The sequence below is a fragment of the Dromiciops gliroides genome, chromosome 1, assembly GCF_019393635.1.
Source record: "Dromiciops gliroides isolate mDroGli1 chromosome 1, mDroGli1.pri, whole genome shotgun sequence".
NCBI classification, from domain to species: Eukaryota; Metazoa; Chordata; class Mammalia; order Microbiotheria; family Microbiotheriidae; genus Dromiciops; species Dromiciops gliroides.
Window position 1 is genome coordinate 741,420,627 of NC_057861.1, and position 23,501 is coordinate 741,444,127.

The window sequence follows — 23,501 nt, forward strand, 5'->3', positions numbered from 1 at the left end:
ATCAGTGCTGTGATCCTTAAAATATACAACTGTAGAATTACTTCAGATTGGATCTTTTTTCTGTCATTTACCAAGTTACTCCTACCCATTTAATCATCAAAATGATTACCATTCAGTTTTATAATTATGCCTCAGTCTTTTGGTTTATTTGAATGCTCAGGGAGAAGACAGGCAGCATGCAGGGCAAGGTGGAAAAAATCTTGGGAGCGAGGAAGTCCTGGAGCAAAGACCCAGCTGTTCCAGTCACTCCCCAGGGTGACCTTAAGCAAATCACTTCCCCTCTGCGGCCTCATATTCCTCATCTGGGAAAGGCCAGTGGGGAGGGTTGTACTATATAACCTCTGAGGCCCTTCACAGCTCTAGATTTATAAAATTCCAAATATTCTGGGAACGTTGTTTTTCATGGGTGGCCATTCTTGCTGGATCTTGGGAAATTTCTCATAGAAACCAAAAATCCAAACTGACAGCAGTCCCTGATGAGGAACAATTTTACCTCTGTGTTTTTAGAGCACAGAATTTCAGAGTTGAGAAGGCGCTCAATAGCTTTCTAATCCAAGCCATAGCTTAAACAAGAAACCCCCCCAACACCATACCCAGTGAGTGGTCATCTAGTCTTCCCTGGAAGACCTACAGTCAGGGGGAGCCCTCCAACCTAATCTAAGCCAACCATTTATTTAGGTGAGGAATACAAAGATAAAACAAAAAGCAGTGCCTGCCCTCGAGAATATGACAGTTGGTTAAAGAGATAGAATGTGGAAACAGCTATGTCCATGTTAATGGAGAGAGAGAGAGAGAGAGAGAGAGAGAGAGAGAGAGAGAGAGAGAGAGGAGAGGCAGCACCCTCCTGATCAGATTCAGCGGTGTCAGTAGCTGCAGGATAGAAAGCTCAATCAAAAGCATTTCTGCCTCCCAGAAGGAGACTAGACATCCCACTACAGATGACACACATCAGCAGCTTTATACATATGCGTGTGTGCTCACATAGATACATATATAAAATCATATGTATACATTTAATTATAATGTGCATGTATGTGTGTATATAGTCATTTGAGGGAGAGGGAGTGAGCACCAAGGGCCACTTTGGAAAGGATTCCTGTTGAACTGAGGACATAAGCTCTGAAGAAAGGATGGGATTCCAAAAAGTAGAGGTGAAACAGGAGTGTGCAGTCCAGGCTTGGGAGAGGGGGGAGGACGAGGGAAGACGACACAAAGCCGGGGAATAGGAGCCCAAGTGCTGAATTCAAAAACTAGCTAGGACACAGAGTGGAATGATGTGGAATGATGCCAAGTTGGCTTAACCAAAGCTATGTCAATATTAGAATTTTAATCACATTAATGTCATCTTTCTGAAGGATTCTAGAGCCTTGTACTCTTTGACACTAAGTTCAAAAGAACTAAATCCTACTGGAAATCCAGGGATTTTTCAATGATTTTATGGAACTTGAGACATGGTCAGGCCCCCCCAGGTGAAAGTCGGCCAACCTCTGAGGCAAAGGGCCTGTGATGAAAAGGATGACTTCATTCATTGCTTCTGGCTAAGCCCCAGTGAGTGATCCAAAGACAAAGATGGGGCAGGTAGGTGGTGCAGTGTATAAAGCACAGGCCCTGGATTCAGGAGGACCTAAGTTCAAATCCAGCCTCAGACACTTGACACTTACTAGCTGTGTGACCTTGGGCAAGTCACTTAACTCCCATCACCCCACAAAAAAACAAAGACAAAGATGAAAAGTCCCTGCCCTCAAGAAGCTGACATCCTGGCAAGGGAGGAAGGATACATTTTGAAGCTAAGTCTATATGAAATCTGTCAAGATAAATCATAAGGAATGTGGTCAGGAAGAGGCACCTCGCAAGTGTGGGCATCACCACAGCTTAGTGGCTAACCTGGGACGAGCACCAGTAAGAAGCCTGCCTGGCATGACCTCTTTGGCTTTCTGTACTACCTTTGGGTAAGCAGCCCGAGCTTTCACATGAACCACAGTGTAAATACTTTGTGGGTCACATTCACCTCAATCACTTCCTAAGGCTAGCAGAAACAAATGGAATCTCTCTCATTTTGTATGTGGCTTTAGTTGTTTTGTTGTTTCAGAAGAATTCTGGAGCCAACTGTCTGCTACTGAATGGAAATGGGTAGCCAGGGGCATTTCTGGACTGGCTTTTACCTGCAAATCTTTCTGGGATGCTGCTGTCAGTGCCCCTCCTTGAACGTGGTCTAAAGCTACTTCCCATGTATTTTAACAGAAAGTCTTTTATCCTGATGAAAATGCTAGGGGAAAGAATGAGAAGATGGAAGCGTGCTCTCTTTGTAATCCACCAAAAGAAATGGTTATGAAAGAGAGCAGTAACATTAAATTAACCTACCTTGGAATAATCAGGGAAAATAGCTACTTTCCATTTGCTTTCGATAGTGGGCAGTACAATGTCAGTCGGCTGTTTAACATTCAACTCTGTTAATGTAGAAGGCCATAGATTGTCTCTTTGCATGTTGATTGAATTGATTAGAGCCCCAGGCCTTGATAGCAAAAAAAAAAAAAAGTGTCTCTAATTAATCAGACAATGCTTGATTAGTTTTTCTGTTTTGAGGAGATAAACTGACTGCTTCTTCAAGAAATTTCACCCCATATAATTCTCCTTCAGGGGAAAATAAAGTGGAAAGGAGACTTACTTTGAATACCCCATGGGGTTCTCTTATGTTCCAGCAAGTTTAAAAAATATTTCAAAAAACAGCTTTTAGTTTAAATTTCCTCCTCTTTATACACATGATTCTATTCCTTCTGTGGCACTCCTCAGTAAGCATGGCACCCCAGAGTGTGAGGTTTGGGTTCAAATCCCAAGCTCTACCATTTATGCCCATGAGACCTTGGGCAAGACACTTAATCTCTGTAAAATAAAGGGTTAGACTAGATACCTCTAAGATGGCTCCCAGCCCTAAGTCTGATGATTCCATGTCTCACGTATGCTTATCTTCCATCTCATTCTTTTGTAAAATGTGCCACTTGTCCCATTTCAGCCACCTTCTTCAGCTTGGACCATTAAACTGTCAGGGCTTGGCATGGTAGATTTCAGCCCAGGTACCATTTTGTTTTCAGAGCCAGGCTAGGGAATATAGAAATCCTATGGAAGGACAGCCACCATGCTATGCCATTGCCTCCAGAGAGTACTCTGAGTTTCATGGGTTTTCCAGTGGAGCGTTGCCAAGCACACTTGCATTTAATTTCTTTAATATATATATATATATTTCCAATTACAAGTAAAAATAATTTTTAACATTTTTTAAATTTTGTGTTCCAAATTATCTTTCATCTCCCCTGTCATTAAGAAAAGAAGCAATTTAATATTGATAATATGTGGGCAGTCATGCAGAACAATTCCGTATTAGTCATGTTGTGAAAAAACACAGACCAGAAACACACACACACACACAAGTGTTGATCTGAATTGAGAGTCCATTTCCTTCTCTGAAGGTGGATAACATTTTTCATCATAAGTTCTTAGGGATTTTCTTGGATCTCTGTATTACTGAGAATAGCTAAGTGATTCACAGTTGATATACAGTATCACTGTTACTATGGACAATGCTCTGCTGGTTCTGCTTACTTCACACTGTAAGTCTTTCAGGTTTTTCTGAAGCCATCCTGCTCATTATTTTTATAGCACAATGGTGTTCTATGACAATCATATACCACAACATTTTTAGCCATTCCCCAATTGATGGGCATCCCCTCAATTTCCAATTCTTTGTTACAACAAAAAGCTGCTATAAATATTTTATACATATAGGTCCTTTTTGTTTTTTAAAATCTCTTTGGGTTGCAGATCTAGGAATGGTTTTGCAGGATCAAAGGATATGCACAGTTTTATTGCCTTTGAGCAATAAAGACTAGCTGGGACACAGAGTTGTTGGAACAGTTCATAACTTCACCAACAGTGCGTTAGAGTTTCAGTTTTTCCATATCCCCTCTTTTTTTGTCATATTAGCAAATCTGATAGGTGCATGGTAGTAGCTCAGAGTTGTTTTAATTTGCATTTCTCTAATCAGCAGTGATTTCAAGTACTTTTTCATATGACCATACATAGCTTTGATTACATTGTCTGAAAACTGCCTGTTCATCATGATTCATGTTCTTATAAATTTGATTCAGTTCTCTATATATTTGAGAAATGAGGCTTTTATCAGAGAAACTTGTAAAAAAAATTTCCCAGTTTTCTGCTTTCCTTCTAATCTTGGCTGCATTTGTTTTGTTTCTACAAAACTTTTTTTTTAATTTAATATAATCAAAATTGTCCATTTTACATACCGTAATCTCTCTATCTCTTGGTTGGTCATAAATTCTTCCCTTATCCATAGGCCTTCCATATAAAGTATTCCATTCTCCCCTAATTCGCTAATGCTATCATCTTTTACGTCTAAACCATATGCCAAATTTGACCTCATTTTGGTATACTGTGTGAAATGGTCTATAGCTAGTTTCTGCCAAACTGCTTTCCAGTTTTCTCAGCAGTTTTTGTTGTATAGCGAGTTCTGGGATCTTTAGGTTCCTCTGATCATTGCCTGCTGTGTATTGTCTACCTAATCTATTCTACTGATCTCCCACTCCATCCCTTAGCCAGTGCCACATTGTTTTGAGAATGAGTGCTTTACCATACAGTTTGAGATCTGGTACAGCTAGGCCAACTTCCTTCATATTTTTTCCATTAATGCCCTTGATATCCTTGACCTTTTGTTCTCCCAGATGAGTTTTGTTATTTTTCCTAGCCCTGGTAGTGTTGTCATTATTATCCAAGGCTTTTTATTCCCGTAGCTTAACATAGTAAGAGTTTAGTAAACATTCGCTGCCTTGAACTGAATCCCTGGATGACTGGATGACTGCAGGAGCCTCCTCTTAGAGCCCAGCCTCTACTCTTTGCCCTACTCCAATCCATTCCGCACAACACAACTCGCTCAATGTACCTAAAATGCCGCTTTTGTCACACCATACTGCTCCTTAAGACCCTACAGTGGCTCTGCTTTGTCATTTCTATAAAGTCAAAACACTTCATCTTTGCACTTACATATGGTGCTGTCTTCTCTCCCCCACTTCCATGACGTGGACCTTCTACCCCAGTTAGTTTGGTCTCCTCACCACCCCACACAGCTCCTGCTCCTCCCCCCATTGCCCCCATTGTTTCCCTATCAATTATACACCTCTCCTGTCTTATCCTCTCCTTCGGGTATTACCTGTCCTTCAAATGCCAACTTCCAGATGGCCTTCCCCATATATGCCTACCAAGCCTGAACTTTCCTTGACATCCCAGAACACCTTAAAATGGGGATACATATTTTGATGCTTGATTACATTTTTTAATGCTCTCTATGAAACTTGACACTCAGCCCCACACCGGATCTCCCTGCCAGACTGAAAAACCTTGGTGAAAGGCAATACTCGTTTACAGTATAAGCCCATTTTCAAACAGCAGAAAGCTTTGCATGTGCCCCAACAAAATCAGTCCCGATGTATTTATGAATGAGACTGAAAAGAGAAAAGCAAACAAATGCAAACCTTTACAGATTCCTTAGGGATTTCATGTCATCGTTGATGATGGTAGAGTCTGCATTTGAGCTCGACACAGCTCCTAATGAGAAAATGGGAATGAATGGGTACTTAAGAATATGAAATTGGGAAGAACAGCCAACCCTGGCCAAGTTACACAGACGGAATCCTTGTTAGAGGAGACACAGTGTCCTTAAAACACTGAGACATTTGCCAAGGTGTTTGATGCTGTCATGGAGAATAACCGCTAGAATTAAACTCTGTAATTGCTCTACTCTGTGGGTGTCATAGTTTTGATTGTATCAGTCAACTAAGATTGGCAAGACCTTTTCAGTGGCCTTTCCAGTCTGGATTGGTTTAATAATCTACAAAGGAAAAATTAAGTGGATAAAGGCACTTATTATTCCGGGGATAACATGGGAACCCCATTGTATCAGTACATATATGCTGGGCAGGCCCAGAATCGAGTATAATAAAGAGAGGACGCTCAACTGTATTGGGGGATTCTGCATCACAAGCCACGCAAGGGCACAGAAACCTCTTTTTGGCCTTGCTATCTCCTCGTGATGCTCAAGGGAGCAAGCCATGGAAATACCATCATCTCCAAAGAATCAGAATTACAGATGACCCAAAGGACAGCATAGAGACACAAGCAGACCACACCAAGAAGTACCCTAAGGGACAGCATCTGGTAAATGTGCAGACAGGGCACGGGGCAGCCTGGTCACTGTTGTTTTTATATCCCCAGCTCCTAGCCTGACCTATTGGAAGCTGCATATTGGCTGACCGAGTGAGTGAGAGAGAACCAATGGGCTTCCCACATGCTGTACCAGGTTGAACCAATGAAATGTTAAAAGACCAAGAGGAACCCCACTGGGTTGATCCTCTGAGGAGCATTTATGGGAAGAACTAGAGAGACTAACACAGGATGAGGAGGTGTGAATGAATAGTCATCTAAGGCTCAACTTGTGCCCACACACTGGCTCCATAATCAATACATCAAAGTAGTATTCTCTGTATCATTAACACAGTCCCACTTCCTTCCTGCCCCCTTGAAGACCAGAGTTAGCCCAGCGTAGGGGGAAGAGTGTGAACCTTCAGGGGCTTGGTGGGTGTGACCTGGGACTGACAGCTCTGGTGCTCATACCTACCAGCTGTGTGCCCCATGTTATTCTTGTATGAAATGACTACCACGTATTAGATAGAGGAAAGGGCTTTGTAAACCTTAAAGCTTTATATATCTGTTAGTTGATCTCATATGCCCTGGAAAGAGTCAGGTCTGTGTGAGTACAGGCAATTGCTTTAAGCCTCAGTTTCCTCCCCTATTAAATGGAAGGAATACTTGTACTTACTATTTCATAATGTGGTTGGGGGGGTGGAATTGCAAGCCCTAATAAGTTATATTCAGATAAAATATTATTACAATAGAGTCTACCTCTGAATTGAAGCCACCTGCCTCAAACAGCTCCCCAGTCTTCCTGGCCCAACTTATTATCCACTAAGCCATACTGCCTCTCTGTATACATATCCACATAAGCATATAATTTAAAATCATAACTTAGTTAACTTAAAGAAACTCTGAGCTTTCAGAGTTTTGGTTCTGAGTAAAGGGGAATACATTAGTAGAGTTGTCAGATTAAGGAGGAGAGGTTTTCCTATGACCTTCCTTGGTTTTCACATTAATAATTCATAACTACCTGTGGTGAATCGTTTGAATTTTCTGTTGGAATCATGCATATGTTCATACAGCAAATGTCACCAATGACTGGGCTTCCTAATTTGTCATTGGGGATTCCTTTGTAGGATTATATAACTTGCTCTTTTTTGTCTGTGAATCCTTGCCCACCCTCATTTTTAGTGACTAATGAGGTCACTGTGTTAGCAATTTGTATGTAACCTTGGTAAATTTTCTGTAAAGTAGAAATTTCCGGGTCTGCTCTAATTAAATGGGCTAAATCAAAGGTGCTTATCAGAAAATGCCCTGTTAGCAGCAAAGTCCAGGACAAATCCTTTCTGATTTCCTTAATGGGTTATCATGAAATTCCGTTACACAGCGTGCTCACCGCACTTGTTTTACTGTCTATAATCTATTGACAGCTGGGGCTAGAAGGAAGAGAAAGGTATCCTGAAATTATGATACAGCAGAAGGGGGTCATTTTCCCATTACATTCATTCCACATTGGCAGGGTGAGTGATGATATGTTAGGGAAAGACTTAGGACCACACTGCCATCCATAATTTAATTCGTTGATTCAAAACTGCAAATGAATTTAGAGACACTTTTGGGGGAAATGGCTAGGAAGGAAGGAGTAGAGACAGTTTACCACCACTCTGGAAACTGTATGATACATTTAATGATAATTATAATCAGAGGTTATAAGAAATAGAGAAATTTAGAATGGTTCATCTATGTGAAAAAAAACATGCAGAGATCCAACCGAATTCCTTTTTTCTCCTAGCTCAGTCCCTTCCCACAGCTAAATATGATACACATTTCATACCCCAACACCTTCATTGGTAGAGGTAGACAGAAGACCTGTGACCATTGCCTTTTACTATTCTGTTTCCTTCATCTGTATGCAGTCAGTTCAATAAGCATTCATTAAGAATCCACTATACACCAGACACTGCTGGGTGCTAGGGATATAAAAGATGAATGGAAATGGTTGTCAGCTCCTCGATTTAGAGTTAGAAAGGACATTAGTGGTCATCTAGTCCTACCTCATCATTTTAAAGAAACTGAGGCTCAGACAGGCTAAGAGACCTTCTCCAAATAACAGTGTCCACCTAGCACAGTAGGAATTTGAACCCACATCCCTGCTTTGGGATCATTGTAGAGATGGGAACAAAAATAAGGAGGGAATAAAAGAGATGGAAGGAAGAGAACCCTTGTGCTGTGGCCAGAGCCTGGTTCTCCCTTGTTTCCACCACGCTGCGGGTCTTCACACAAGGATGGACTTCACTGGACTCCAGTCATTGATTTATATTTGCTAAACTCTGACTGAAGTGCCTTACTCAAGAATCTGGATTCTGGAATACTTCAACTGTTCTGATGACTTGGGGAGTGACTCTCCTCCCTCAGTAATTTCACTTGGGTTAGAGATCTCAAAAATAAAGGCACACACCCCTCCATGCTTTCTCTCCTACTAGAGTTCTTGTCTTTGTCTTCCTATCCATCCTTCATAAAAGGATCAGCCCATATGGCTGTGAAGATGAGCTCTGCTGTAGGCAATCATTGGCATCTACCTATCCCCCTATTTTTTTTTTCATTCTCATAAAGGTTTTACATAAATACCAAAGTAAGTTCGTGAATCAGGAGTTGCCAGTGTCCTCTAGATCGAAGCTTTTTAAACTGTGGGTCATGACCCCATCTGGGGTTACGTAACAGAATGTGGGGGGTCACAAAAATTGACAATAAAAGGTTATGTTTACCTATTTTACATACCTGTCTACCCAGGGTCATGTAAAAATGTCTTGGGTGAAAAGGGTCGCAAGTAGAAAAAGTTTAGGTAGCTCTGCTCTGCATCATTTTTTAAAGGCCACGTCATTCTTTTTCAGTCATTTAATGTCTTCCCCTTCAGATAGCTTAAGAATGTTTTCAGAACCATATTCCTTTTGATGTGGCTCCTTCTATGTGTCCTTGGTTTGGTCCCAATGCTCTTCCCATCATCTTTCTTCTTGAATGCCATTTTCCACTTACTGAAAGAGAATAGTAAATGTCAAGTCTACATGGGGATTGTCATCAGTGATGGAAAGGGATCCTTATAAACCAGATGCTATATCTCTACCATTTCTTGTCTGTCATCTTCCACAAAAGTCGTACTCACGGACTAATCTGGATATGCAGGTGGCCCTGGATTCTTGCAGGCTGTGCCAAAAAGACAGAAGCAGTGACAGAGAGCTAGAATAGAGTCCTTAGCGACAGTCCTGGTGACAGTGGCTGCTATCTAAGGACCAGCCTACCCAGGTACAAAGTTGTTCATCACCAGCAGCCTCTAGGTGATGAATTCTTTGGATATGACAGTCCCTGAAACAAAACTCCCATGTGGGAACTTACGACCGGTACTGCTATGTAGTAAGTGAAACAAAAAATTTACCATCTTGTCCAAACTTGCTCATCTGAAGGTTATAGCAAAGTTTCTACTTTATTTTTCTCCAATGTAGACATCTTATTCTTACTATTAAGGAAACATTCCATCTTTTGCCTGGACAGAACAAAATGTTATATAATTTAGCTTGGTAGAGCAAAATTCATCCCTGAGGGCTTTCCTACAACAACATGTCTCCCATGCATGTGTTGAAAGCATACAAGATCCTTTCATGGCTACAGCTACAGAGATAACTTTGATTATCCTTATCTAAGAATAGCCAGTGCTGACTTAGAAGAGGTCTCTAGCAGAGTGCCCCAGGGATCTCTGCTTGGCCTCGTGCTGTTTAATATTTTTTTCATGGTCCTTGATAACAATAAAGAGGCATGCTTCTCACATTTGCAAGTAATATGAATTGTATCCTTGAGGTCAAGGGTCTAGAACAGACGGAACGCAGTGAGTTACAGACCCTTTGAGAATGTCCCCATTTAGGATCCTAGCATTATGAGATTATAGATTTAGAAATGGAAGAGACCTGCGAGGCTACATAGTCCAACGCCTTTGTACTAAAGATAAGGAAACTGAGGCCCAGAACAGTGAGGTAACGGGTGCTAGACCACCCCAACATTAAAAGGCAGAGGCAGAATTTGAAGTTAGGTCCTCCACTCCACACGCACTGCATTTTCTCTAGTAACAACAGAGCCCTGGATCCAGAGTCAGTAGAGAGTGACTTGACTTCTCTGATCCTCAGTTTTGTCATCTGTAAAAAGGGGGTAATAATGCTCGGAGGCCCTGGCTCCCAGGCTTTTGACTAGGAAAGCACTTTTTAAACATTAAATGCTATAGAACTGGGAATTATCATCATTATTATTCATCATTCTGTCCTGGGCAATTTATTGAATGTTTTCATATGGAATTGGACAGTTTTTTATTTTTTTGTTAATGCATTGGCATTCATGTTTCTAGAGTTTAAAATTGTCTCTTTGATTTCTTCTTTTTCAGAGACTGGTTAAATGTGTTCAGTCCACCTATTGTCCCCCCTAGCCAGCAGCCTACAGAGCTCCTGGATTCCTCAGGAAGTTTGAGTGTTCAAGGTAGGAATTTAAATGGTAATGTTTGCTGAAAAGGAAAGTAAATGAATTTATAAATGTTCAAAAATAAGATCAAGAGCTGGAGGGTGCTTCTAAGGCCACCTTGTCTACCTACACCCCCCACCACCCCCCTCCCTCTCTCTCTCTCTCTCTCTCTCTCTCTCACACACACACACACACACACACACACACACACACACTAAGGATGAGGAAATCCTGCCATTTTTCAGCCATTAAATACAGATCACACTGGTCCACTTCTCTACTGATGATGATGACAACTCCTATAATCGAATACATGCATAGCTGAAACACAGCAAAACCATGGCCCCAACTTTCTAATTATTGCTTCTAGGAAAGTAGCTCTAATACTTTAATATCACTTCCTGAGCATTGCAAAGTCAACACATTTTAAATGGGAGAAAGTGCTCCATCCAGCTCTGACGGTCCCTCTTGAAAATTTGAAAAGAATGAAGGACAATCCCTGAGTCAGTGGCCCCTTTGTCGTTGATTTCTGGCTCTGGGGTGGAAATACCACCATTAGGGACTCAGGGATAAAACATCAACAGAGTAATTTTGCTGAAAATTGAGAAATGTGAATGGTGGGAAAGGGAAATAAACACTCCCCAGCCCTGCCACATGTGCCTAGCCTTAATGTCATGGCAGTCCAAGAGCATTCTCTGCATCAAGGCTTGAACAAGAGAGCACAAGAGCCAAAGTCTGGAAGACAAAAAACACAGTTGAGACCCACGAAGGGGCCGCTTTTCTGCTGATTGCCCAAGGGAGAGAGCAATGATGCATCCACATTTGTCTTCAGGTCTGAGAGCTCATAAATCTGACTTGTATGTTTTGGCTGCCTGGGGGATGGAGCTGTTTCTGTGATTTACTGTCTGGAATAGATTCTGCCCCTCAAATTGGGCATCTTTTCAGAGGTGTGCATTTATAATTACTGATGACAGAAAAATGGGGCCTTGCTGTCAAGAAGGGACCTTGCTGGGAGGAAACCCGTGATCTGTTATGTTAAATGTCCTCAATAAGCCAAAGAGAATGAGGCTGGGATCCTTGAGCAGAGGCACACAAGAGATTTCTGAGAAGTGCCTGAAAAGGCATCTTGAAGTCCCTGTCACAAAGGCCAGCACTGACAGCAGCAACTCAGTTGGGTGAAACGTCAACCCGGCTTCTGCCAGAGGGGAAATGCCAGGACTGCATTCTAATGAGCCATTCTGAAATGGGCTTCCACTCGGTGCCTCGGGGCATTGGCATGCTGGCATGGGCATGGGAAGAGGGACTGCAGTCTTCAGCTTTACCTTTTCACGTTACCAACCCATGAGGTAGTGTAAGAACAGTCTGCACTGTTCAGGAGCTGAGGCCGTGTTTCAGTTTGTTTTCATGAAACGTTGTCGTGTGCGTGTGCACGCACGCACACACACACTCTGCAGAGTTGGGATAGGAAAGAATGAGGAAGAAAAGAAGGGTGCTGACCACATACACTCTCTTAATCACAAGGAAATGAGCCTGTGCCACGACACCTACACGACTCCCAAGAATTTAACCCAACTTAGAAGGTTGAGGAAGAAGAAAGTTTTTCTATGTGTGTTGGTTGTTTTTATCCTTCTTAACATTCTTTTCTTTTAAATTTTGAGTTCCAAATTCTCTCCTTTCTACCCCTCCAACACCCAGGGAGGGGGCAAGACAAATATTATCAGTTGTGCCTGTGAAATCGTGCAAAACAGATTTGCATATTAACTGTATCACAAAAAAGCAAGAAAAAAATTGAAAGAGAGAACATTATACTTCAGTTTGTACTCAGAAGGTCATCAGTTCTCTCTCTGGAGGTGAATAGCGTGTTTTCATCATGACTCCTTTGGAACTGTCTTGGATCATTGTATTAATCAGAGTAACCAAGTGTTTCACAGTTGAGCATCATTGCAACATCAGTATTATGGTGCACAATGATCTGCTAGTTCTTCTCACTTACTTTGCACCAGTTCATATAGATCTTGCCATGCATTTTTCTGAAACCACCCCCTCATCATCTCTTATAACACAATAGTATTCCATTACAGTCCTATGCTATAGCTTGCTTAGCCGTTCTCCAGTTAATGAACATCTCCTCAATTTCCAGTTCTTTGCCAGCTATAAATATTTTGTACACATGGGTCAGGTTCTTTTCCTTTTTCTTTTTGGGGTACAGACACAGTGATGGGACAAAGAGCATACACAGTTGTATAGCCCTTTGGGCCTAGTTCCAAATTGTTCTGCAGAAATATTCAACCAGTTTACAATTCTACCCACAGTTTATTAGAGTATCTGTTTTCCTTCATCCCCTCTAGCATTTGTCATTTCTAATGAGTGTGAGGATTTTTAATGTACATTTCTCTAATCAACAGTGATTTAGAGTGTTTTCATATAACCATAGATAGCTTTGATTTCTTCTGAAAACTGTCTGTTCATACCCTTTGACCATTTATCAATTAGGGAATGGCTCTTGTTTTTGTAAATTTGATTCAGTTCCCCATTTATTTGAGAAATGAGGTCTTTATCAGAGAAATTTGCCTTTAAAAATGTTTGCTACTGCTTCATTGCCTGTGGTACCTTTTAGTGAAATGTTGTTTCCCTGCTTATCTCTTTTAATTAAGTCTGTTTCTCTTTTGCTTTGTCTGAGATCATGATTGTTCCCCCTGCCTTTTTTTTTTTTAACTTTAGCTGAAGCATAATAGATTCTGCTCCAGGCCCTTAGCCACAAACAACTTAGGTGATTTTGGAGAGTTAGGTAAGAAGAAACAAAAGAATATCATTCAAATAACTGTTTTAAATTAAGAGCAGGGAACATGCCTGCACTCACACACATGTAGGTGCACATGCAAACACACGCCTATGTGCACACAAAACCCTAGCACAGATTCCCTTGTATCAGGTAAACACCTTCCAAGATGTAGGCTTAGTGCCCTTGGGGAATATGTGCTTCATTTTGTCATGGAAACATGGGTATCAAGTTTGTTAGATGTCATTGAGACGGTGTGGCGAGTGTTGTATTTGAGAGGCATCGTGGTTTCACTCGGAAGTTCTTCTTATCCACACATGTCCTGCTCTCCTATCTCATTGGAGTGTGGAAGTGAGCCTGGGTTCACAGAAGTCATGTCAGGGGTGTGAACCTCTGACACACCAAGCTTAGGCTAGAAAGGCTTCATGGACAGGCCCAGAGATAGACAAGGCTTGGCGCTTGCTACCTGAGGACCAGCCACGGTATCACATTGACCTGGCTAAAGTTCTTGGATATCTGCCTGTGGGTAGGATCCACCTGCCCTGATGAAGCATGCCTGTGTTCTCCAAGCTTTGAGGCTCTTGGAGCATTTAGGTCTTCATGCTTTAAATGTGCTTGGCATACACGGACACAGAGACAGCTCATTGGATCCTCGTAGGGCCCCATAAGGAAGGCCCTGCATGGCATGCTCGTGTGTTCCTTGAGACAAAGAGAGCTTTAGGAGTGAGGGGCACAGCCCTATCTCGAGCTCATGACACCAGGCTTTGGTTGATGAGCCTGAAAACCTAGCAGTGGGGAGTGGGCCTGTGATTTCACTGGCATTGAGAATTCCCAGATGAAGAAAGACCCTCCTTTAGTGCAGGTCTACACCTCTGCTGCATTGTAGCATCTTGATGAGCTGCTTGGAGCTCAGAGAGCTGATGTGACTTGGCCAGGGTCACACAGACCTCTAGTGTCAGATTTGGGACTTTCTGGCTCCCTCCATTGTGTCACTCACTGTCTCTCCTCTCATCAGGGGACAGCAGGAGGAGCTCATCATTGAGTTGTATGTGAAAATCTGTTCCAAGGTCTGGACTTTGGGAACACAGCGATCCTTTTAGAAGTCGCACTGCTTTATGAAAAATTGTTTATACTGTGAAGTATGGATACTTCCAGATGAAGCAGACCTGCAGAATTCTCTTTTAAGTGGCATTTCACCAGAATAGAAAATCGCTTCTGGCTTCCACAGCGTCTGATGTACGCGCTTTCCAGCTGACGCCCAAACAACAATCAATACTCCCTGCCTGTCGCTCACTTGCTTTCTGAGCAGCAATAAGATTCTAATTCAGTATTGTCAGAGAAATCATATCTGAGCCTTTCATTTATCTTATTCTCCCCCAGGCTCACGTCTGCTGAGAACACAGCACAGCTTATGGGGAACTTCCCTTAAGGTGATGCTGCCTTGCTAGAGGGGTGCCCCAGGACACTTGGGAAGCCCTGCACTCAGTGAAACAGCATTCAGTGGGATCTTTTCTCAAAATGCCATCCATATTGATGGTGGGTCAAGCCACCCCAGTGGATCTCCTTCCCCTTGGTGTGGTTTCAACAAGCATGAGGGAATAGACATACAAAAATAGTCGTGCCTTCTGAAGCTCTGTGTGGGCAGTGGGGAGGCAACTGTTCCCAATTCTCCTACACAACAGAGTCAGAAAATCAAAGGATAAGTAAAGTCATTCAGAGGTGTTCAGAGTATCTGACCTCACACACCAATGACATTCTAGATTGAAAGTCAGCCTGATTTTTTTCATAGGCTGGCCTTTTTTACTGTCATAAATGCATTAAATGTCAATAATTTTTTTTTTTTTTTTAGTGAGGCAATTGGGATTAAGTGACTTGCCCAGGGTCACACAGCTAGTAAGTATTAAGTGTCTGAGGCCGGATTTGAACTCAGGTACTCCTGACTCCAGGGCCGGTGCTCTATCCACTGCGCCATCTAGCTGCCCCAATAATTATTTATTTACAACAATTGGCTCTCAGTAAGAGTAGGTGAACTGGAGAAGTGACTCTACCCAGTAACTTATTTTATTTTATTTTATTTTTATTTTATTTTTTTAGTGAGGCAATTGGGGTTAAGTGACTTGCCCAGGGTCACACAGCTAGTAAGTGTTAAGTGTCTGAGGCCAGATTTGAACTCAGGTCCTCCTGACTCCAGGGCCGGTGCTCTACCCACTGCGCCCCCTAGCTGCCCCTCGCCCAGTAACTCTTAACAGACAGATGATTGGACAGCCAATGTCGCAGCACTAGCGAGCGATGGCTGAGTTGGCTTTTCTTGTGTTATTGGCATTGACCAGTTTCAAAGTGGATGGGGCTAAAACTTGAGAATTGATTATTAAATGAAAGGCAATTCTATTTAACCAGAAATTATTTTATTCCGGGGAAAAGTCAAAAGCCAGATTTGGACCCAGGTGTAGATGGTCTCCAAGTGGTAACAGGAAATAGCGGTTGTCATTGTAGCCTTGTCGAGGTTCCGTCTCTCAGCTTTAAAGCAGAGCGCTTTGCCGTTTTGAGGGGAACAAACCCCGTGTGATCCAAGAATGTCATGGAAAGTTTTGTAGTCCCCGTGCATGGTAATTACTTTTCATAACATTTCCCATTGCTTCGACATCATAATGGTAATTGCTTAATGATATTATAATTTCATTACATAGTGATTACAATGGTAAGATGATGTTAGTTGAAGTCTGTGAAAACTACATTAGATCCAAAACAAAACCCTTTGACAGTTAGAACATTTCCATGTCAAAGGTAGATCATTTCACCCAGTTTTGCTCTGAGGATCCCATCCTTGTTGCCATTTTTAGGTCACTGAGGTTCAACTTAGATGATAATAGTCATATCGTAAAATAATTAAAATAACCAAAAATATATTCAGAACAACTCGGCACAGTGCCTTGCACAGGACAAATGCTGATGAATTGATTAATAATGATAATTTACATTTCTAAAGTCCCTTGAACTCTACAAAGCACTTTCCTCTTAGTAATCCTCTGAGGAAGGTAGAAGCCCTCTTATGGGGGAGGGGGGGATAGAAGGGGAAAGGAAATAAGGTTTTACATAAGTGACTCCAGGCCTGGTGCTTTCTCTACTGCATCACCTGTCCACCTCTGATCACCCCAGGATTGACAAAGAAGAAACAGACATGACACACTGTTGGCCACCAAGCTATTACAGGTCAGAGGAGAGATCCAGACCTGGGCTTCTTCGATCCAAGTCCAGCTATCTTTCCACTGGCTCAGGTGCCTTCCACATACTAGATAAAGAAGTCTGTGTGTGTGTGTGTGTGTGTGTGTGTGTCTGTCTGTCTGTCTGTCTGTGTACGTCTATAATATATGTGTAGGCATATATACATATATATATATATATAATATATGAAACGTTATAAATTCAACAAAAATTCAGCTTAACATACATTCAGCACCTACTATGTGTAAGGCACTCTACTCATCATTACCGAAGTTTTCCTGTAACAAAACATCTAGGAATGAATTGTTTCCCTATTGATTTTCCTGCCCAGTTGGGTATGGTGTTTGCCTTGTACCCCCACACTCCCAGCTGCTATTCTCATCCTTGGCAGATTCCTGGCTAGCTCTATAATATGCCAGTATCTTTCATTTTGGAATATGCCAACCTGTAAATCTATCTGTCTGTAAAATGCAGGTAGAAAGTCACATCAGCACTTACATACAGTATAACTCCTTCACCCCATAGGTCAGAGTTTTCCCAAAAACATTATTCAGTCATGACAAAAATAGACTGAGATCTCCAAGGTACTGATGACTCAAAATAATTCACTTCCACAAATATATAACTTTAAAATTATATCTAAAAATTTTTTTTTAATTTTAATTATGTCTATTCGGAAAATTAGTTTTACTCTTTGAGAAAATGGGTTTTAGCTCATAGTACAAGAAAGGAAGATATGCAGGGAAGGCTAGGAATGAGAAGGGCATGCTATAAACGCTAGACCGGGGTCCTGGGCAAAGGCATTTTTCTTGTAGTAAAAGTAATTCAGACAAAGGATAAACAGATCCTACCTAATATGGTTCATTGGATCCATAAAAACAGGACATTAGGTGGGGAAATGTTGCAGGGGAAATTATCAATGTAAAATATACTTGTGGGCTACCAATCTTAGGCCACATGCAAAGGCCTAGACCATCTGTGATTTCCTCAGGAGAAGAATACTAGATCACAAGATGCTTGCTCTGGAGCTGGGAGGACCTCAGGCTCCAGCTAGTCCAACCCCCTCATTTTACAAATGAGGAAACTGAGGCCCAGAGAAGTTAAGACACTTGCCCAGGCTCTCACAGCTAGTGGCTGAGGCAAGATTTGAATCCAGGTCTTTATGACTTAGCCTAGCACTCTAATTTCAGACTACAAAACCTTAAATTAGGTCTTACAAATAAACACTTTTGTGGTGGTTAAATAATTACGATAGACACAAGTTTTGGATAAGCGTATTATCAATTTATCAATCTCCACTGGTAAGGGATTAGCCAAGTGTTTCCTTAATTTCTCCTGGTCCCCAGAGCAAGCATGTAGCCCCAAGAGCACATGCGGTCCCCAGAGAGACAGCATGTGGTCCCAAGGAGACAGAGAGAGAGAGAGAGAGAGAGAGAGAGATGGAGAGACAGAGAGACAATGAGACCTAGATCATGTGGTTCCCCGAGAGACAGACAACATGGCTACTTGTCCAGGTTTTTTATACCTTTTCAATAAGAGGTGGGTCTTTATGCATCAAACAAATCTAATTGGTTAGCATTATTTAAACCAAATTGGCTGACATGGCTTGAAGGTGGATTATATTAAAATGAAGTCCAAGGTTGTCTTCAGAGAAAGGAATGCAAGATCCCCACCCAAGCTGATCAGAGCAGAATCCTTTCATCTCGGGGTGGTCTAATCTCATTGGTAAGCCCTTGGGCGATCTAGACAAAAGAATCTGTCTCCACTTACAGCTCCTTTTGTGATCTTAGGGTCTGGGTAGGTCTGACCTAAATGAGATTTGATGAAATCTCTCAAGGAGAGAGCTTCTTTCAGTAGAGGGGGAAGGAGAACTAAGAGAGATCTCTGGGTGTCCCAGAGAAATGAAGTTTCCCAATCAGAATCAGATGAAGGGTTGTGAGAAGTATTTTTTAATAATCAGTATCTTGGGGGACCCAGAGATGTCTCCTTCTTAGTTCTCCCTCCACCTCCACTCAAAAATGAGGTCTCCTTGAGAGATTTCATCAAATCTCATCTAGGTCAAACCCAACCCAAACCCAAGCTAACAAAAGAAGCCTTAGGTGGAGACAGATTCTTTTGTCCAGCTAAACTGAAGGACTTTACTGATGAGATTTGGCCTGCATGAGCCAGTTCTAGATGGGAGTCATTGTGTCAGCTTGGATGGAGGTTTCTCCCTGACTTCATCTTTACTTGAATCCTGACTTCATCTTATTTTTTTTATTTATTTACTTATTTTGTGGGGCAATGAGAGTTAAATGACTTGCCCAGAGTCACACAGCTAGTAAGTGTCAAGTGTCTGAGGCTGGATTTGAACTCAGGTCCTCCTGAATTGATTAGGAGATGTCTTGAGAGAAGGAGATCTCTCAAAATACAGGTTAATTCTGAGAGTCCCATAGCCAGGGTTGGGGAAGAGCTGGAGACAATAAGACCATAAACAGGATAAGTTCATAGTCTCATAACTTGCAGTCAGGTAAGAAAGAAATGTCTCTTGAAGACCCATAAACCACCATCACCAAATAGTTCAGGATCTGCTTCATTGCTGGTATGAGCTTAATTGGCATCAGTTACTCATTTTCCAGCTGGGTTGACTTTGGTCACTGCAAAGGATTGTTGCTGTGTTAGCCAATGGAGTCAGCCCTCATGGGTGGTTCTGATAAGTAGACTCAAGCAAATCAAGGTATCCAATCTCACACCATGTCTCCCCTATTTTTAATCATCACACTTTGGACTAGATAATCTTCCTAATGGCAGTATAGACTCTTTCTCTGGCAATCTCATTTGAGGAGCTGAGCCAAAACCCAGCCTGGCCACTGGACATCCAGTGGGTCTCCACCAGGCCTTGCTTCATCCTAGCAGAGCAAGCTGTGAAATCTCAGCGTCCTCTTCTGCAAAATGGGCTCCAGCTGAGATCTCCTGCAGCTCCAGGCTTGTTTCTTTTTATCCCAATGATAAAGATGAGTATTGCAGCAAAATGTAAGCCCCTTGAAGGCAAAGACTGTCCCCTTCATATAGAAGTCCCCCAGCCCCAAAAAGGGGCCTGGCAGCCTGCCCACAAGAGGCACCTAATGCTTGTTTCCCTAGGAGACACCAATCTTTCCACCACTTAAATAATTAGAAATTACTTAATCGTTTACTGTCTACATAGCCGCTTCTCTCCTCTATGTAGCTAGAACCCTTGGACTAGGCTAGGGGGCTTTTACGATTCATTTTTATTATTTGCCCAGTTCTGAGGGTTGGTAAGAGATCAAAGCCAGGCTGATCCAGCTTCATTTGCATTGCTCCCTCCCCACAAGGACTAGAATAACTGAAGCATGTAGTTCTTGAATATATACTATGTTAACAAGGTGCCTGGTTCCTAGTTCTTTGATCTGTCTTTGCTTTTCTTCCCATCTGTCCAGTTCTTCTCTTCCAACACTGCCCCCCTCCAACAACAACAACCTAGAGGGGGTTTCTGGGTCACTGAAGCCATCTGGAGCCTTGATTCTCCCTTTGTGTAATAGAATAGCTAGTATCAGAATCTCAGTGTGGATCCTTAGAGCTCAGTCACTAAAGTTCTGTTATTTTTTTATCACTTCCTTGCATTCTACTTTAAATATTGTTCGAGTCCACCCTTGGATGTGAATTTTTTGCCTCGTCTGTCCAATGGTTTCAAAACCTGTGTGACCCTCGGGAAGTCACATGACTTCTGAGTAGCCCAGGCCCCTTCTTAGTCTTTAGCCAAAGCTGACTCATGATAGTCACTGCTAAGAGGAGCTTTTCACCATGGGACCTCCACACAGCCATAGAGCCATAGAGCCATAGAGCTTGTCCGTCTTTCTGTAAATAATAATCCCCAGAATGCAGAGGAAGGCGGGCTGGCCATACCAAATCTGAAGCTACACTATAAAGCAACAGTCATCAAAATTATGTGATACTGGCTAAGAAATAGAGTGGTGCATCAATGGAACAGGCCAGGCACAGGAGACACAGTAGTAAATGACTATAGTAATCTGTTTGATAAACCCAAAGACTCCAGCTTCTGGGATAGGAACTCAGTATTTGACAAAAACTGCTGGGAAAACTGGAAGACAGTATGGCAGAAACTAGGCATAGACCAACATCTGACACCTTATACAAAAATAAGGTCAAAATGGGTTCAAGATTTAGACATAAAGGGTGATACCATAGATAAATTAAGAGAGGAAGGAATAGTTTACCTCTCAGATCTATGGAGAGGAAAACAATTTATGTCCAAACAAGAGATAGAGCATATTATGAAATGCAAGGTGGAAGACTTTGATTATATTAAATTAAAAAGGTTTTATACAAATAGAAGCAATGCAGCCAAAATTAGAAGGGAGGCAGAAAACTGGGAAACAATTTTTACAGCCATCATTTCTGATAAAGGGTTCATTTCTAAAATATATAGGAAACTAAATCAAATTTATAAGAATCTAAGTCATTCCCCAATTGAGAAATGGTCAGAGGATATGAACAGGCAGTTTTTTGATGAAAAAGTCAAAGCTATCTATTGCCATATGAAAAAATGCTCTAAATCACTATTGATCAGAGAAATGCAAATTAAAACAACTCTGAGATACCACCTCACCCCTATCAGATCGGTTAATATGACAAAAAAGGAAAATAATAAATGTTGGAGAAATTGGAACACTAATGCATTGTTGGTGGAGCTGTGAACTGATTCAACCATTCTGGAGAGCAAGTTGGAACTATGCCCAAAGGGCTATGGGACTGTGCATACCCTTTGACTCAGTGGTACCACTGCTAGGTCTGTATCCCAAAGAGACCATAGAAAAGGGAAAAGGACCCACCATGTACAAAAATATTTATAGCAGCTCTCTTTGTGGTGGCAAAGACTTGGCAATTGAAGGAATACTCATCAATAGGAGGATGGCTAAACAAGTTGTGGTTTATGAATGTAATGGAATGCTATTGTGCTGTAAGAAACGATGAGCAGGAGGAGTTCAGAGAAACCTGGAAAGGACTTACATGAACTGATGCTGACTGAGAGAAGCAGAACCAAGAGAACATTGTACACAGTAACAGCAACATTGTGTGATGAACAATGGGGATAGACTTGGCTCTTCTCAGCAGTGCAACGATCCAAAACCGTTTCAAAGAACTCATGATAGAAAATGTTCTCAACATCCAGAAAAAAGAACTGTGGATTCTAAATGCAGATTGAACCACACTGTTTCTACTTCGGGGCTGCTCTTTTTTTCCTTGTTTTTTGTGGGTTTTCCCTTGTGCTCTGATTCTTCTTTCACAAGATGACTAATGCAGAAATGTTTAATGTGATTGTACGTATACAGCCTCTATCAGACTGCTTTCCGTCTTGGGGAGGAGGAAGGGAAGGGAGGGTGGGAGAAAAAAATTTGGAACTAAAAATCCTGTGAAAACCAGTGTTGAAAACTATCCTTATATGTAACTGGAAAATAATAAAATACTTTTTAAAAAAGATCACATAGAGGAAAAAAAGAAATGATAAATAAATTTATATAGCACTGAGTTAAAAAATTAATAATAATAATAATAATCCCCAGGAAAACAGCATTTTATCAGACTACAAACACCTTGAAGGCAGGGTTTTTTTTTCTGTTTTAGCCCCTGTGTTTAGCTCACTGGCTGACATACAGCAAGCACTTAATAAATGATTGATTCCCCCTCCATTATTCAGCTTTGTGAATGCTTGGGATGGTTAGTGGTCATGTCTTGTTCTTTCACACAGGTGAAGACGACTTAAGTGCCGAAGAGGATGAGGAAGTGCTGACTCTTTTGTATGATCCATGTCTAAACTGCTACTTTGATCCCCAGACCGGGAAATACTACGAACTGGCTTAACCTGTTATCCAAGACTCAGGATGTGGCCTCCTTCAGCAGGACAGTATCTCACACTTTAGCGCTTTGTCAAGTATTCCTCCAAATGTGTGTGTGCATTGTGTGGTCACGCTTTAAATCAGAATAGTTTGGCAGAGAATCAAACATGTTTGTAAGTACCACTGAACATTCAGAAATAGCTGCATCATTTTTACAAATTTCTATACGTTTAAAACCTTGCAAAGAACTAATATAATGACAGAATCTTAGGACATTGGGGGCTTTTTCTTATTTGTTCTGTATTAAATAGATGATTTTGTTATTTCCTATTATAATTCTTATGTAAGCCAATTAAGAGTTATTAATTCATATGTTTTGCAGTGTTAATTTGTAAATGATGGCTTGATATCCAGAATCTGTATTCTTTTCTTACCTGTTAAAAATCCATTTGGGTACCTTCTATTTTATTATATATTTGTATTACCAGAAAGAAAATAAAGTATGATAGTCAAAAGAAAGTCTTTCAAGTTGCTTTGGAGTTCTGGATGTGTATATCTTTGTACTTTTATTCCCCCTACGTTTTTACTAGAATATTACTGGAGGTGTTTGCCTTTCTTTAGTCACAAAGAAAAGGAAGCACAACCTTAATTAGTTCAGGCTTTATAATATGGCCTTAGAGTTCCCTTTTCATTATGATTCTTGCAAGGTCTGCCAAACACCACATTGCAGGTGCTGCTTATCAATTCGGGCCACTTGGCTACTTAGCTCTGTTTTTAGAGACGGACATAAGTGTATCTTATTGAATTTTCCCACCAATTATCTTGGAATTCTAATTGTAATGGTATAGTTCAAAGCCAAGGCTGTGAATCCCTTCTTTATCAAGTAATGTCCTAATTTGAGAACTCCACAAACCTGATAGATTCCCTACCTCTGGCTCAGGAGAGGTCAG

At 41.4% G+C, this 23,501-nt stretch overlaps 1 protein-coding gene across 2 annotated transcripts in view; it reads left to right on the forward strand.

The window, feature by feature from the left end:
• The window catches only part of CFAP20DC (CFAP20 domain containing), a 201,402-nt gene extending 178,369 nt beyond the window's left edge, over positions 1–23,033 (forward strand). For both annotated transcript variants that reach the window (XM_043979859.1, XM_043979861.1), the window contains 2 exons: positions 10,622–10,713; positions 22,464–23,033. In XM_043979859.1, coding sequence (XP_043835794.1) covers positions 10,622–10,713; positions 22,464–22,576 — 205 coding nt within the window. In that variant the 3' untranslated portion in view covers positions 22,577–23,033. The remainder of the gene's footprint in view (positions 1–10,621; positions 10,714–22,463) is intronic.
• The last annotated feature ends 468 nt before the right edge of the window (positions 23,034–23,501 follow it).